This window comes from Canis aureus, chromosome 6 (genome assembly GCF_053574225.1).
Source record: "Canis aureus isolate CA01 chromosome 6, VMU_Caureus_v.1.0, whole genome shotgun sequence".
Lineage (NCBI taxonomy): Eukaryota > Metazoa > Chordata > Mammalia > Carnivora > Canidae > Canis > Canis aureus.
Window position 1 is genome coordinate 68,072,222 of NC_135616.1, and position 18,394 is coordinate 68,090,615.

The following is an 18,394-nucleotide window of genomic DNA, read 5'->3' on the forward strand; positions in this document are numbered from 1 at the left end:
TTAAAAGCACTTCTCCCATAAGAAATAACTGAAGGTGGTCTGCTGCTACCTTTCCAGGACTCAGGCTGCAAATGATCTTTAACTGCGGATCCTGGACAGGAAAAAAAGGGCTGCCAAGTCCCAGCTCTTTCACAGGAGGGAGGCTTCACTGTCCCGAGTGAGGTTCGGAAAAGACGAAATGCTGCCACCAGCTCAGCTGCAGCAGAAAATCATCTTCCTCCATATTCTCAGGTCCCTGGGGGTAAACTAAGTTCCAGGCACAGTCTTGCAAGGCTGCTGGCACTACAGCTTCCCAACCAAAGGCAGCTGACTATGATGTAAGGTCAACCCACTAATGTGAGCTTCTCCATTACAATGAACACCTCCAGAGAGTACAAAACATGATATTGATAAAGAAGTCATGTTTGGTTGTCCACTCACTGGGGCCAGCTGCAGCGCCCCATGTGGTCTGACAACACTGGCATGCTGTGGTGGTGTTTGTCTCACATATGGACGGAACACTCCAGACGCTGGAATATATACATTAATCAGTACAAGAACTATATAGAAATCACAGGCTTTTCAAAGCAAGGGATGTAAACAGTAGGAAACTATGCATAATAAGGATGCACTATTCTGTGCTTGCTTAAAATTTTCCCTTCTGACTTTTGTGGTCACATCTTATTTTTATTGCACCTGCCTCAGCTAGTTGTTTTATTGTATTACCCAGAATACCTAAGTAACCTTTCTTTTCTAAATGCAAACACCATTTTCTCAGAAGAGGGTACATGGCTTAACAGGAAAAGCTAATTAGTCATACCAATTCTTGTTGACCATGTGCTTACTCTCCATTAAACTTTTTTAAAATAATGAAACAAATACTTTTACAGAAACTCATGTGTCTCCATGGAAAAATGATTGAGGTCATTATTATTTCCCTTAAGGAATGCCGATCAACTATAATTATGTGTGACATTTTGAAACAATGCACTGTTGCTTCAACTAACCATTTCTTCTGCAAACATTTCAGAATGGATTAGCTATACCAACATATTTTATATCAACATGTTCACTAAAAACAATTTCTCCTTATTTCAAACCATATTTTCAATAAAATTTGTCATCTTTGGAAACGAAATATACTTTAGGATAAAAAAAGACAGAAATAAAGCCACATATGATTAGATGTATGTATCTATACTCAACTGAGATGGTTTAAGAATATTTGTTTCTTAAAAAAATACATAACTGAGATTATCAGTCTTCTTCTGTTCTGATCATTTGAAGTGACTTTTCCTCTTTGGCCTTCCACACTCTGTTCTTTTCAGATCAGTAAGAAAAATATTGCTGTCAAGAATTACTTGAGTTTTCAAAGAGATAAATGCTTTGCTTTATAAACATTATGTCTAATTAAAGTGTGAATATCCCAATTTCAGAAAAGACATGAACTGGATATAGAAAGTTCCAAAAAGGAATAGTTATTTACATTATAAAAAAAAGTATTTACTTTACAAAGGCTTGTGTCTCTTTAGGTGTGTGTTTTGTATATGTATTATGAACTCTTTGACTCAGTGACAGGGTGGGATGGAATGGCAGGAATACTTATATTAAATTCATGAGCTGCTGTAATTTGAAGGTTAATTAGAAATAAAGTGTATCTGAACTCATATTAAAATGATAAATGGAAAAAAAATAAAATAAAATGATAAATGGTTCAGTGATTCAAAAAAAAGCATGTGTTTTAATATTATCACTTGCAAATTTAATGCTATATGATATTTTGTATATTCTGTATTAGTTACATTTTTAATAGAGAGAATTTCAAGTTACCAAAAATACATAGCATTTTTTGTTATCAAAACTGAAAACTAGACATAGTTGTTGCTTCTGAACATGCAGGAAGTTTGTAAAGGTTACAGAATCTGGAATAGTTTAGGTACAGAAGGTAAGAATACACGGTGATCAGTCACCCAGTATGCATGGTCCATCTACGTAAAGATGACAACTAGACTGTATTTAGTTGTATTTTATTTCATTATACCCTTTCATGAGTTATTTCAAAATAAAATAACTGAATAACCCTTCTTCCATCACCATAGACATTTTTGTACTAGTTCCGTTTATAAAAACTTTGGCTCTGATCATCTATAGATAAATTATAAATTGTCTATCCCTTCTTTCTTCACATTCCTCTGTTGAATCTGTAACTCAATTTTGTCATTTCCCTAAATTGCATTATAAATAAATTAGAAAACACACATCTGCTCAAACTGAGGCTCTATTGCAATTGGCTCAATCATGCAGAGCAGGTGCAGCTGCAGCTCCAGGAGGGCTCACAGTAACTTTTGTTCATAGCCTTTACTCACATGAGCTTTCTACATGCAGTCACCAGAAACTGCAGGTAATTCAAAAGGTTAGGTGAAAGCTCAAAGACTTATAGTAAGAAAAAAAAAAGTTTACTACTTTTCAGTGTTTAATAGCATGAAAACACTGATCCGACTCACACTTCTGTTTGAGAATCATGAAGATCACATTGAACTTGTCTTCCATGTTAAATAAACCAGATAATGTAGAAATTTAACTTTATTTCAAAAGACTGTGTTATGACCCCAAATGTGTCCTGTAAAGCCCTAAACCCCCAATGTGACTGTCTTTGGAGACAGGGCCTCTAAAGAGGTAATGTGAGTTAAATGAAGTCATGAGGGTGCATCCTTGAATGGATAGGGCTGATGCCCACCAGGGCTCTCTCTCCACGCAGCTGCCCAGAGAAAAGGACATGCAAAGACACAGCAAGAAGGCAGCATCTGCAAGCTGAGGACAGAGATATGACCAGGAACTGACCCTGCTGGCACCTTGATTATGAACTTCCAGCCTCCAGAACCATGAGAAAATAAATGTCTGTAGTTTAGGTCTTGCAGTCAATGATATTCTGTTATGGCGGCCTGAGCAGACTAAGGCAGATTGTTATCTCATTCCTCTGGAGAAATGTGTTAATGCTTTGTACCAGCTAGTCCTATCACAAAAAAACACTGGTTTTTAGTAACACAGGTTTTAAACTTTGATCAAATAGTCTATACCAGTGTCATAAAAACAAAATTTCCCACTGTTCTCTACATGCCTTAGTGGCTTTCAAACTTTTTGACTGTGCTCCACAATATTTTTAGTATTTACAGATGCATGTATGTATATAGTATATAGTATACATATATACTATACATGTATAGTACACTTATAATATGTGTGCATGTGTCTTTCACAGAACTTGTCCGATCTAATTGTAGGAGATATGTTCTGTTGAATTCTCTTTTATTTACAAAATAAATGCTTGGAAGAATCAGACCAATAAATTAAGAGAACAAAGTGGTGGTTGACAGAGGGAAAGGGAGTTGGGGGGATGGGCAAAATGGGTGAAGGGGAGTGTGAATCTCCATACAGGCTTCCACTTATGGAATGAATAAGTCCACAGGGATAAAAGGCACAGCGTAGGAATATAGTCAATAATTTTATAATAGCAGTGTATGGTGCAAATAGTAGCCACATTTGTATAGAGATGTTGAAACACTATGTTGTACACCTGAAACTAATGAAACATTGTGTGTCAAATTTTAAAAATTAATTAAAAAAATAAACACTTGTGGATATTTCTAAAAAATCCATTTAATAGCCAATTTATAGCTTGATGTTTGAGAAGTCTTTTTTAGTTATGTTACCCAAAACATTTCCTAGTTATAATTTCCCTTTTTCCCTTAGCATCTCAAGATCCTTAAAAGTACAGTGAAGTTAAAACAATTATAATATTCTCTCTGTCTTTCTTTCACATTCATTCTCTCTTTCTCTGTCTCTCTCACAAACACACACACACACACACACACACACACACAAAATGAATCTAAGAAGGAGGTGAATCAATTGGGGTCTTGCTCAAAGCAAAATTTTTCTCATGATTTAAACCAGAATGTCACGCACACTGCCTTGCTTATATATTTATAGTAAAAGATTTTGGTTTTATGGTGCAACTAAGACATAGATTAATGCATACAGACTATGTGAATTTCTAACTGAGGAATATGATATCCATGAAGGGAAGTGCTGGATAACGACATCTTTCTACATATTATAGGCACCTTGGGTACTGTTAAGAAATTATATGACTTGATGAATTTCAAAGAAACAATTTATTTGTAAGGAAAAACTTAATTTTATCGTTTCCTATCTTATTCTATTTCTTTTGTGTTTATGTTTAAGGAATAATGTTTGCTGTATCAAAGATTTTGACATTGGTGTCTCCTGGCATATGATCACCACCAGATAATGAAATGGAGGGATAAGTAAAGGAAGACAATAGGCACTACAGTTACAGGTGTTACAGATTTGTTCTTTAAAAAAATTGGTAAAGTTGGCTAACACCTAGAAACCAAAAATACAAAATTCATAATAAGACACAACTCTGTCACACTCAAACTGATAATACTTCTGGGCCTGTAACTATGAAATCAAAATGTAATTCCCAAAGTATAAAATTTCAAGAACAAGATTGAAATGTTAAACTTTCCAAATCTTTATGGGTCAAAATGTTAATGCTCATTTCTATAGGTATAGTTGCTATAAAATAGGTTAAAGAATGTATTTTTGAACATATGAATTCTGTATCCAGGGAACTTGGCCATAATGCATACAGCTTTGGGCACCTGTGTACCTGCACACATTTATAGAGATATTTATAAGAAAGAAGTAAATAATTCAATATAGTCAAACAATTCAATATAATGTGATACATTCACTTTTTAATGCTATTGGGATCTTGACATAAGCATTTTCTATTGTATTTCTTTTTATGGAATAACATTTAGTTTGTGCTCTTCAGGAAAAATATAAAAAGAAAATGGAAAAAATATTGAGGGAAATATTTTAAATTACATCTTTTTTCATTATAAATTAGCCTCGGCACCTCTATAGCATCTGGTACATAGAGGTGTTCAGCCAGTATTTGCTAAGTGAGTTACACTTAACATACATCAAATTCACACCAAACATATAAATATTAAAACTCTTAAATAACATTTATTTTTGAATGTCAAAAATGATGAAAAATAACTTTTACTGAATTAGCTAAATAAGAGGGGTTTTGTTTTGTTTTAAAGATTTTATGTATTTGAGAGAGAGCACAAACTCTGCTGAGCAGAGAGCCCAAAGTGGGGTTCAATCCCAGAACCCTGAGATCATGACCCGAGCCTAAGGCAAACGTTTAACCGACTGAGCCACCCAGGTGCCCCTTAATTGGGAGTGTTTCTCGCACATTCCTTAACTCTTACCTCTTCCTTTGTCTTTTTTGATATCACTCGGAGCCAGTCTCCAATCATGCTTAGGACAGCAGCAAAGTAAGCAAGCCCAACGAGGATCCAAAACCACACGACGGGCTTATAGAAGTCTAGATATTCAATATCTGATCCACCTGTGTGAGAAAAATTAAGCAGAACAAAATAACTTGATATTCATGAAAGAAAACGACATGGATACTTGCTAAAGGCATCAACTGAATTTTGGCTTACACAACAGAAATCCTTGTTAATTGATCCACATTATTTTCTTCATATGGGATTCTTTCCTATCCTTATCTGTTTTTCAAGAACCAGTCACTAGGTTTCTTTTTTTTCCTTTAAGTTTTTATTTTAATCCCAGTTAGTTAACATCCAAGTGTTATATTCAGTCACTAGGTTCTTCTTAATGAGATCTTTCATTTACATCTCTAGATCATAATCTTTCTTTGTTCTATGTTTCTTTTTTGTTTATTATAATCTGCCTCAACTAGTCTAGCACTTAAGTATTCCATGAGTATCTCTTTCCACCTCTACTGTAACAAGTAGAAGACAGAAATAACACTTCCCTGGGTATGCATTTAACTTAGCATATTTATGTTACTGCCAATCAATTCATGCTACCCAGTCAATACATGTTAACCGATCAATTAAAAGTCGACCTGGACAGAAACTGGTTCTTAGTCTAAAATCACCAATACAATGGATTGATAACAAATGCCTGAGACAATGCCTCGGTGGGTCTAATTGGAACAAAGAGTAATTTGGAGAGGATATACTGCCATTCATTATTTTCTGACTTTTCAGAGGAATTCCCACATACTTCACATATTTAAATCCTTGGCTTTCTAGAAAAATTTATCAAAGAATCTCTTCAGTTTTACTCTAATCTTGTTACTTCTCCATCCATTTGATACAGAAACTGCAGCTCTGAGAATCTGAATATATTTCAACACATCCCTACTTCAGCACATATTAATGGGGGACTTAGTAATTCCCAAACAGTTCCTTCTCTTCATGAGAGACAGGAACCAGTCTCTCTCTTGAGAAATTCACAATTTAACCTGAGAAAGCCTCATATAGACAATTACTCATAATGGGGTAGATCAAGTGAAGCAAAAACATGTCCCCTGCTTATAAGATGACATGGAAGAAATGATTTTTTTTTTTACTTCTGGAAGGAGAAGGGGAAGAAAAAAGAAGGGGAGTCTCAGTAATGAAGATCAAAACATGAAAAATTCAGTGTAAAAATATGCGGCATATTCAAAGGACTCTTCGTAGCTAAGACTACACATGGATGGCAGCCAGGGAGTTGAGTAGAAGAGAGGAATCTAGAAAAAATGAGTTGTATCAGATTGTAAAAACTTGTTCCTAATGAGATGGGGCATAGGTAAAGTTGATAGATGATAACCCTATCATTCATGTTTGACCATATGCACAGAAAGATCCAGCTGCAGAGAAGGAAGGTTGGTAGAGAAGTCCTGTAAGAAACTTTTGTTCTGAACTAGCCAAGAGTTTATTGTGCCTGAGTTAGGGCTGGAATGGAAAGAAAAGGCAGTAGAGGCATCAAAGAAGGGCTTTAGGATGATCAGAATCCCTCTGTTAGGAGATGGTACCAGCAACTGAACAGGAAACACAAAGGAAGAAACAGTGACTTAAAAAAGGTGGGCTCAGTCAGAAGAATACCAACTCTTGATCCGGGAGTTGTGAGTTTGAGCCCCAAGTTGGGTGTAGAGATTCATAAGTAAAACAAATAAATTCAAAAAATATTAATTTCAACTGGTACATGATAGGTTTGAAATGTTTGAGGTGCCAACAAGTGGAGGTACAAAGTAGGATCCTTAAATTACAGATCTAATGTTCAACAGAGCAGAGCAGGAGACAAAGACTGTAGTAAGAACAACACAGAGGTGGGATGCTCAGAGGGGTCATGGTTGTACTCAATTCACAAAAATTCAATCTATACATTGAGAAGAACAGCTAATAAATAGCAAGTATACATTAAAGTCAAATATAAAATATCAAATGTAGCGTCACTACACATAAATTAGACTTTGAGTTGCCCACGATGACATTTTCAAATATCAAAGGGTCAGAGTAAAAAGAGAACATTTTTCTATCAGGCAAGTAATATGAATAGACACAAGTTCAGTTTTCTTTTGGGACAAATAATAATTTGAAAAACACAGTTTCAAGAATAAACAATGTTATTTTCAAAATATTGTAGAAATTTTACCTTGTGTAAAATTTTTTAAATATCATTTCTGGGAAGGACTGTGGAGGCCCAAACACATCTCATGATGGTTAAGACTTGGCCCAAGGGAGAAGCAGCTCTACAAATTCACAGAAGTGACTTGAGAAGTGTGTGTGGAAACTTGTTATATGATAGGCTCACTAGCAAATTCCATTTTTCAAATGTTTCCATTTCAATGAAACCAAAATGACATTTTTTTCCAAGTACTTTCTCTTTCAAAACCAGAAAATCTTCATCCAAATAGTTGTGACTCACTTATTAACACATAAGTTCACCAACATGTTGATTTTAAAAGTTAGTTCATACTCAAGATGACTTTTATAAGCCCTCTTTCTTATAAACAGGATGTCACAGTTTGAAAAGAGTAAATTAGCTTAATCACCAAAAGGTCTATATTTGGGTAAAATGTTCATCCCACAAGTTTCAGCGTATTCTAAGCCTGAGCACAGGGATGGGGAATGTTCCCCATCCTGTACTGCCACTTTTAGGATAAAGTATCAGCCATCAAAGGATCTAGGTAAAACTAATGTACACAAGAGTGTTGTCAAATAACCCACAAGTCCTACTTACTTTCTGATAGCCAAGATTTATGAATGAATTTCTAAATTATTTCGACCACTTGATCCATAAATCCAAATTAAAATAGCTGAAATATTAAGATAACTCACTTAAAAGGAGCTGTTAGTCAGAAAATGTCAACAAATAATTTTTTGGCTGTTGTGTCAATTTTAGTCTAGCATAACCCGTACCTGGGTCTCTTGCTGATTAAGAACCTACGGGAATTTCTCTGTCCTAGATTCACTGCCTATGCCCTCCACCCCCATCTCCACTCAGCCACTCTCTCATTTTTTCCTCCCTCCACAGACTCCTGAGATGCAGCCTGCAGGATGCTATGACCTGCTCTCCCCTCCTGGGTTCCTCACCTACTTGGCAGGATCAGCAGCTTGTGGCTACTGAAAATGTGGATGCACGTCTTTTCCATTTTCAGACCTTACTAGCTAATTACTGTAGGTGAGCAGACAATGATTATAAAAATAGCAAAGAGGGGTGGAGGTACAAAGTTTTTAGGAATCTTACAAACTGTTCCAAGTAGTTAAAAATAAGTCTCTTCCTGACTCTCATCATGGTGATGGTGCCATTTTTCTCTGGATTTCTCTTAAGTTCTTAAATAAGGAAATTAGCCAGAATCTAATCTGATCTAGCAGATTAAACTTCTAAAAATATAGCTCAAGAAAGGTTTATTATTATTATTATTATCATTATTTATTATTATTACTTATGGCATTATTGCTGGAACTCATTTTAGCAATAGTGGGTTTCCTAAACATTCAGTTGGAACTATTCTCCATCTTGCATTAAGAAAGCCATTTCCTACCTGGCCCCAAAGAATCACTCATTAGGGGGCAGAACAGCCCATCAGGCTGCAGCAGGCACATCCAGGTTTGTTTGTCTGTCTATTTGTTTGTTTGTTTGTTTAAATAAAGGCCTAGTAGTCCTATATAGCCCAGTCTCTGCTCATTTCAGCTGATTTCCAAAATATTCAAAATCTGTTTGAGAGAGAAGAGTGAAAATTAAGACTTCCTGATTGCCCACCTAAATGAAATCATTCCATCCTAAAGCCTTGGGAGGCAGGTGTTGAGGAGGTTTGTATTCCCACTCTTCACATTTCCATTGACACAGGACAGGGCTATTAGTAAGACCATTTGCCATAGATGGAAGCCACATCTCCAGCTGCCTTTATCAGTAATGACACTGATAATTCAATTGCCATCACTCTCACAGTCTGTTCAGAACTCAGGAGTAGAGGACCACTTTCATATTGGCTCCTAGAAATTCCAACAGTAAGTAGTCCCACTTACAATAGGGAAGTCACAGTCTCAGTAGGTAGAAGAACATGTGTCAGGCCACACAGGAAAGGAGGCAGGAGAGCTAAAATTCAAAGCCAGGGCTCCCTGGCTCCAAAACACAGGTTTTTATTCATTGGCCAGGTTGTCCATGTCACCTATGATCTCAGCAGCTGTTCTTCCTATCATTTATCCACCAGCCTTTTGTGTCCATACTGCATGACAGACACTTAGCTAGGGCTAGAAACACTAAGTCAGATGAGGTGTGCCTCTACCCCTTCTTCCCCTCAACAGTCTTACCTAGAAACCAGGTGGGTCTGAAGAGAAGTACTATTTTATCAGGACCCTCACTACCTTACTTCTGTCCTCATTTCAACAGTTTCTAGCAGTTGGCCCTGTTCTCCAAAGAACTTGAGCATGTGATGCCCTCTCCTACTTATATTGAATTTTCTTTCCCTGAGATACTTCTGAACCACAGAACATTTATAAAGAAAAAAAGAAGATAAATTCTGGATTTAAAGAATCATCTAGCTATTTTGAACTGAAATCATCAACTCCATGACCCCATCTTCTGGTTTATTTTATTTTATTTTTTAAAGATTTATTTATTTATTCATGAAAGACACAGACAGAGAGAGAGGCACAGACATAGGCAGAGGGAGAAGCAGGTTCCTTGCAGGGAGCCTGATGTGTGACTTGATCCCGGATTCCGGGATCACGACCTGAGCTAAAGGCAGGCACCCAACCGTTGAGCCACCCAGGTGTCCCCCATCCTCTGGTTTAAAGTAATATTTGTATTACAGAATATAGATACAAACATAGAACTTTGCTCTAAAGAAAATGGGCATCATTTCTTTGTACTGGTCTTTAAGTATTTTAATTTAGATATCAAATACTGATCTTAATTTTTTGTTTGGCTTTACTTTTTTATTAAATAAAACTATCCTGCCATATAAAGGGGGGAACTTATTTTCTGCTTAATACGCTTTTCTTTTTTATGTTAAACAATTAAACTGAATGAAGAATTTTCTCAGGGCTTCAAGAACTAAGAGGCTCTTTCAATTATGTAAATTCTGCTTTCTTTTTAACAAATGGAAGAATGACTTCAGTATTAAACCATAACTCACCTAACTAAGTCGAACTTCTCATATGCTAATAAGTCAGAAAAACAAAAGGCAAAAACTGGTAACTAAGCCTCTCCAATACCTGAACCTATATTTGGGGGTTTTTAATTTCAGCATTCAAGATGCTGTCCATTTCCTGCTAGGTACATGGTTTAAATTTAGGAAAATAGCCTTTAGAAGAGCAGTAAATTTCATGATCACAAAGAAAGATCAACACACTGTCACTCACTCATCCTTTACAAGGAAGGAAACCGATAGTACTTAAGATGTGCACAGTTGTTCCTAGAAATTACCATCAGGTCTCAATATAGGGCAATTTGAAATCTTTTTCATTACACTTAGTACAATTTACCGCCTGTCTCACTAAGCCATAACTATCCATCACTGAATGTTTTCCTTTTCATTTTTTTTCTGCACATATTTTCATAATGCTTCTATATATCCATTCTGAATCTGTAAAGTTAAATAACTTCCTAGTTTGTCAGATCCTAGGACTTCTGGACCATTTGGATCAAATCCCATTTAATTAATCATGCAGATGTTAGCCATTCTCTTGTGAATTCTCTGAGAGTTGCTGGCTGAATCAGGAGGTGGCCAGACTTAGCAGTATTTTCCTATATTATAAAACAGAATGACTACCAGGAAGAAAAGTTCCCTATTGAATTTAGTTTTTGCTTTTGAATTTCAACCATTCTTTCCCAAAAGAAAAGGAACTAGAGCAGTCATTATCACTAAGTGCTAAGCATAGTATCTAATACACAATATGTGCTCACTAAATATCTGAAGAAACAGAAGAAAGATGAATACATTTCTCTGGCAGTTACATAAATCCTTTCTGGTAAAAGTGATTTTTCTGAGACATTGGGGTGGTGGTGGTGATGACAGTTCTTCAGTAGATCTCAGTCCTCATCAGCTACTTTCCCTCTTATCTACTGAATTCTTGGCAAATTTTTACTGTTATTGACCAGTTCAATAACAGGAAGTTTAAGAACTGGCCACTGACACAGTTGCAAAACCTTTAGGCAACATCAGGAACTGTTTTTTAGTGGGTCTCTCCAAAAAATCTGCTATGATTTTCGAGCAGAGATTTATTTACATGTTTTCATGATAAAATCCCCCTGCTCTAAGCACTCTACCGAATGAGTCATCTTTTCAGGCATAAGGAAAAGCAATAGTTTGGTTACTAAAAACTTCATTTCCAATAATGACTTTGAAAATATAATTCCAAGGAAACATTATTCTTAATATGAGATATACAAATATGTTCTTTCCAAGTAAAAAAAAAAAAGTGATGTCAAATGACTATACGACTGTGAAAATTTGTAAAAATTTAGTAAAGGTAAAAGTACCAGAAGAATTTTAACTTGGGAGGTCCTAAATTGTTTTTTTCTGTATAGAGGAGCATAAAGCCTGATTAACTCAGCAAGCTCTAGTCCAGAGGAAGACCTTCCTCTGCCCAATGGTCCTTCTAGCTGGACTTAGAATCAAATTGACAGGAGACAGATTCAACAGGGGAAAATCAAGTTTAATAGGTGTGCAAGCAGGGAATCCATGCAAATATGAAATTCCGAAGACAATAAGGCAACATGAAGCATTTGTGAGGAAGGAGAGGGTAGGGATATATCAGAAAGGTGAGAATAGATGTTTGGAGAAACAAAAGATTGTCCTATTATGCAGGTACATTTCTTAGGTAAAGGGGAGTCTCTGTTAATAGCTCTCTTTCTGATATAGGCTCTCCTTTTCAGCGTCTTTAGGCAATTTTGGGGGAGGCAGAAAGCTTTTTCTACATGTGTTGGGTTTTGATTACTTTTAAATTGAAATAATCTTTGTGCCACAGTGGTCCATCTCAGGGTAGCCTGCCCTGGGCCCCTACACTTTCAATAACTACCCGTGAGATATGGAAAATTTCACTATTCAACTAAATATACTAAATTTCATTGATCCAAATTCCAAGAAGATATATTTGGATGGCCAAATAAATTTATACTCTGATGGAAAATGTGTTTTCTTAAGATCAACTATGAAGATTTCTTAGAAGATCTAAATTTTTGGCTAAAACTTTTGGTTTTTATTAGAAGAGTAGGTAATGTGAGGTCATTGCTTTGTGAAACTATAAATTTTTATCTGGCTTTCACTCATTCAAATTATGTCTTATGAACAAATCTGGTTTATGAAAGGGATGTTTTTGAGAACTTCTTTACACAGCTTCAAAACAAGATGTGGAAATGTTTTCCTTGACACTCTTACCCTAATAGCATATATAAAGATACTGGCTTTGGAAAAGAATTTTTAAATTTGGTTAATTATTTGACTTCTCACCAAACTTGAAGAATCACCACTTAAAAACAAATCGCCGACCTTGAAGACCAGTAGAGGCAAGCCTGAATAAATAGAACTTAATCTGTCCCACATTTCCACATAATTAATATTACTGCTTAGGCTGTTTTAGCTCTCAGTCCACAAGGTAAGCATGATTTAACAACTTAGCACTTCAGACTTTTCATCAAATGAAAAATAAAATGGCAAAAGTCAAGAAATAGAACACAGGATATTAACTTAATTCTCAAACATAATTTTTGCCATTAACTTTAACTTGCCTGTGTAATTTAACTATAAATTATAGGCACTGCTAAAATCAAGTAAATGACACTTTGCTAAGTTATTGCCTTTATCTTTTTTTACTTTTTAGGTAGGGTTACTGTGTGCAAGCACTAGTCTTAGTAATAGGGGTCTGTTTATTCATGTGTAAAGTAAATGTGGGAGTACTCTGTGGCCTCCTGGGTTCTTTTGAGTTCTAGGACATTGAGAGCTAATAAAGAACACAAAAAAACCTATTGGGAAGGAGCACACACCAACCACTAATGTAACCAACCAGCAACTAAAACACCTCCCTTGCATAAATATAAGGATAAAATTAAAATTTTCCATGTCTCTTCTTGCAGAAAAATTACTAAATGATGAATTCCTATGTTCAGTCACTTACACAATGAGACCTGAACATTATGTCAATCTGTCTTTACTAGTTAGTGATCTGCAAATGCTTTTGATTCAACATTACCAACAGTGAAAAGGTTATGCACATGCAAATTTAAATGCATGTTTATTTGTCAACCAGAAATCTATCATGTTCGGGGTGCTTAGTGGGTTGGTTAAGTGTCTGACTCTCAATTTCTGTTCAGGTCATAGTCTCAGGGTCATGAGATCGAGCCCCATGTGGGGCTCTGTGCTGAGCATGGAGCTTGCTTGAGATTCTCTCTCTCCCTCTCCCTCTGTCCCTCCTCCTCACTCATGCTCTCTCTGTTTCTCAATAAAAAAAAAAGAAATCTATTATGCTTTTATATATTATATCATGAACACTATGACATATTAAAAAAAAAGTAAGGAATGAGGCTTAACAATACATGAAAACAGAAGTCATCCTGTTTGCCTCCCATTGCAGAAAGTATACCTGGCATGGATTTTCTTGCTTATACCCTGAAAATGAGCACTCTGTTTCAGAGTTCTGGTCTAAAACATCACATCTTTACTTGTTGCTCTTGAAATGCTTCTAATAATTACACCAAGATTACAACTTGTATCCTAAACATTTATATATCACTTTCCAAAATTTACTTAGTTTCCCTTAATAGCATCAGTTTGAGGAATATGTTGATTGGTCTTCAAAGGAATTCAATAAAACAATGTGAATGAGCCTTCATCCTACTCAAAGCAGGGCTGGCAGGTGTAAGAAGGGCATCAGATGATGAGTGTGCATTACAGGAGGTATATCTTTGTGTTCTTTTGAGATTTATAGCCTAATCGGCGAGATGTTCAAGTTGGAGAAATACTTCCTTTTTTTCCTTGGCAAAAATACCAAAATTATGTGAGAATACTATCTGTAGTGACATGGAACTTCAAAAGGGAAGGTTCTACAAAGTAAACACTGGTATTTCCCAGATAGGATACTTGCCTTTGCTCAATAGCTGACTTTTGCTTCACGGCCACAAAGTACCCAGAAGCAAAAGCTATTTATGTGTACTCACTCTACTGAATTAAGTGAGACAATTCTTTTCCCAGATCCTTAAAAAAGAACTCAAGATCTTTGTTTTTTCCAAAGAACCTTGCAAAGAGTACACATTTCCTACCAGCCTTTGCCATATCTGCCTCATCCACATGCTCCTTCCAAAACCACTCTCTCTCTGGTCACAAGGACCTGGCATGTAAGAACACTCCTCTAATGTATCTTTCTCAACATTTGTCACTTTAATCCAATCTCATTCCTTTGCTAATTTTTTGCAGGGCATATTTCTGGTGCTTTTGATTATTACCTCCTCTGCAAAATAAAAATAAAATCACAGTAATGGATTTAGCGAGGCGGTCAATACAATACAAACCTAGTACTAATAAAGATGTTTGTTAGATGATACTTAATGTTACACACATATCATTTTGTGACCATGTTCCCCAACAGTGCTGTGCCATGACTCTGAATTTGGGGTCCCCACTCATACAAACAAGATATTCTCACATGATCTAGCCAGTTTCAAAATGCTGATCTCTTAAGGTTAGTTTTTGTTTTTTTTTTTTTTTTTAAAAAAAAAAAAAGGTGGAATGCCTGAGTGGCTCAATCGGTTGAGCCTCCAACCCTTGATTTTGGCTCAGGTCATGATCTGAGGGTTATGAGGGGTTGTGAGGTCGAGCTGCTTATTGGTCTCCCTGTCCAGCCAGGAGTCTGCTTGAGATTTTCTCTCTCTCCCTCTGCTCCTCCCCCTGCTTGTGTGTGCACTCACACTCTCTAAATAAATAAAATCTTTTAAAAAAGGTATTTTTTCCCATCTTCTACAAAACCACAAAGTAAAAATATTTGTTCTTTTTTTCTAAGCCATTTTATACTGTGGTCACAAATACAACACTATTTTAAGATTCCACCCATTTTTTTTTTAATCTATAACTTTTTTTTTTTAACCAGCCCAGGACACATACTGGACTGACAGGGTCTGTAAATTTCTTAAAATAACACATGCACCATATTATAGTACTGAAAACTATTAGGAGTAGAACTTAAATTCTCTTACTACTCCCTCAAGAGATAAATATGTGCAGGGATGCACATGTTAATGTGTTAATTAACTAGATGGTGAGAATCCCTTTATAATGTATACATATATCAAATCACCATGGTGTGCACTTTTAATATCTTATAATTTTATTTTCAATTATATCTCAAGAAAGCTGAAAAATAAATGAATAAAATGTCACATTACTGTAAAAGATTAAAATAACACATGCAGTGCAAGGCTGTTGGCCTTAGACTACTCATTAAATACCTCTATATTCCACAGCTGTTGTAAGACTTTATTCATGATATTTATAAAGTGGTGCAAGAGGCCAAGGTTAACGTATCCCAGGTCTGAATCTTGTTATCATCTCATTGTGTCTTACTTTCTCTTACATTAATGCCCTTGCCACTTCTACTTAAGTCAATCATACACCTTCAATGAGAGGTAGAAAAATAGATGTTTTAGGGCAGAAGTTATAAAGAGCTAGAAATATATGATATTCTTCTTGCTACATTTTGCTAATTAGAAAACTAAAGGATTTCCAGCAAAGTGATGCATTCTCCCCTTCTGGGGCCTCCATCAGTACAGAGATGTGTGCACAGTATTTTTGACCAAAAGCAAAGCTTCCTTCATGGAAATATTTCCACCTTCAATGGGAATTTGGGCTTTGCCAGATTAAACAATAATTAACAAATCAATAGAAACAGATAAACTCTCAGCCTTCTCTGAGATTCTATAAAACTGTGCAAAATATTTTTTCTCTGTAAACATTTAAGAAGTTTGAGACAAGAAAGATCAGTGAACAGCCAGAAAGTATAAAACTCTCCTAAAATTAAATTAGGCTGGTGAGTTTATCCTGCAAAATTTAAAAGCACATTCTTACTGTAGTGTTTAGCATGTTTTTCTAATACTTGAAATTGGATTTTCTAAAAAAGAATGAATGGGCAAAACAATCCATGACAGAACACCACTGTGCTTAGTTTTACAACCATTATTATAATTCATTTAAAATTGGAATTAGAACAATAATGATAATTGGATAATATAAATGGTAAGGAGAGAGTTAAAGTAATAGGAAGTTAAGACCTAAGCGATACAACAATAAAGCAAACTGCAATTGCAATGACACGCAGAAAAGGAAATAACAAAAAACACAAATAAAAAGTGTGGACATTGGTTAACAAAAACAATACTGTCCTGAGAATTGAAAATTAAATGAGGTAAATATCTTAGAGAAAAGGTTTTAAGCAGGTTAGAACATCTTCTGAAGTTGGCAGGTGTTTTTTAAAACTGAGACATGAAAAGGCCTAAGTAAAAAGAGCAAAGATAAATTAAACTCGAATTTGTCTAACACTAAAAGAAAAAAAAAAGAGGCAGATTGTCTGGTTTCTGAAATTAGGGTGGGAATATAAGATTCTGAACAAATAGCAGCTTACATTTCTTTCCTAGAATGAAAATAAATGTTCAACTGCACGCTTCTGCTTATCTCCACTGTAACAGAACGACTTTTGTCTCTCTGTCACTGTGGCAGATCAAATGGTCTTCCCAAATCCTAATCCTGAGTACCTCAGAACATCTGAAGATGTAATCAGTTAATCTGAACTCATCCTGGAGTGGAGTGGGCTTTTCGTCCAGTATGACCAGTGTCCATATGAGAAGAGGGATATCTGGACACAGCAACAGAGACACGGAGAGAATGAATGCCATGTGACATCGCAAAAGCAGAGACAGGAGTAACGGAGGAGGATGGCCGAGGTCAGATGGCCTCCTCTAGAAGCCCGAAGAGACAAGGAGGGATTCCACCTAGGGTCCCAGAGAGACCATTGTTCCTACTGTCACTTTGATGTTGAAATTCTGTGAGGCGATGAATTTCTTTTGTTTAAAGCCACCCAGTTTCAGCACTTTGTTGGCTACAGCAGGCCTGGGAAATGAAGACAGACACTATGTTGTGCTGCAAACCCAAGTGAAAAGTCTAATTGAAGGACCTGGGTTAGGTGAGTAGTGTCGGTGCCAGGAAAAACTTACCTGCAACGTAGTCACCAAATCCAATGGTTGTTAAAGTGATGACCACAAAATAAATGGCATCCAGGGCGCTCCAGCCTTCTATGTGCTTGAATATGATCGCGGGCAGAGCAACAAAAAGTACACAGCCAAACAGTATAAATATGATTGTTGAGATGATGCGAATCTTGGTCTGACTAACATTCCACTTCTAAGGATGAGAATGAAGAAAGCAAGAGAGAGAAACTGATTGAGATTTATTGATTACTGGCATACCTGCAAAGCTAACCTAATATACTCTTTTCAGCAAATTAGCAAAATGAGCATGTTATTTTATTTCTTTTTATAATTCATTTTCAAATGGCTTATAAAAACTGGGTATAACACAAATAACTCAAAACAATCAAATGCTAATGATGATGCTACTTTACCCTTACATACCTTTACAACAGGTAAAATACTTTCAAAATAAATTACATTTGCTCTGAGAATACAGTTTCATATGTACATCATTCTTCGTTTACTTGAATTACTTCTGAAATATTTCTATTCTATAGGTATACTACTGATTGTGGGCCAAACATAATCTAGAAATATATAAAAATAAACAAAACTGAATGATGGGCTAAATATTTAGTATTGAGAATTGATAAAATTATTTTTATGAAAAATTTCTCCCACTCCTGTTGATTTCCTATCATTCATTATTCAACCAATTAAACTGAAACACCTACAGACTTAAAGTCCACAGTTGATTCCCCAGATGAATTGTGTCTGTGTTCCATGACCTTAAATTGTACAACTAGATAAATCAAACATGACATAGGGCAAGGAAAAA

General features: G+C 35.8%; 1 protein-coding gene across 12 annotated transcripts in view; it reads right to left on the reverse strand.

Moving 5' to 3' along the window:
- Positions 1-18,394, reverse strand: part of KCNK2 (potassium two pore domain channel subfamily K member 2) — a 199,432-nt gene that overhangs the window by 37,487 nt on the left and 143,551 nt on the right. For all 12 annotated transcript variants that reach the window (XM_077902113.1, XM_077902110.1, XM_077902116.1 and 9 more), the window contains 2 exons: positions 17,581-17,767; positions 5,292-5,431 (listed from right to left, as the gene is read on the reverse strand). In XM_077902113.1, the coding sequence (XP_077758239.1) occupies positions 5,292-5,431; positions 17,581-17,767 (327 nt within the window). The remainder of the gene's footprint in view (positions 1-5,291; positions 5,432-17,580; positions 17,768-18,394) is intronic.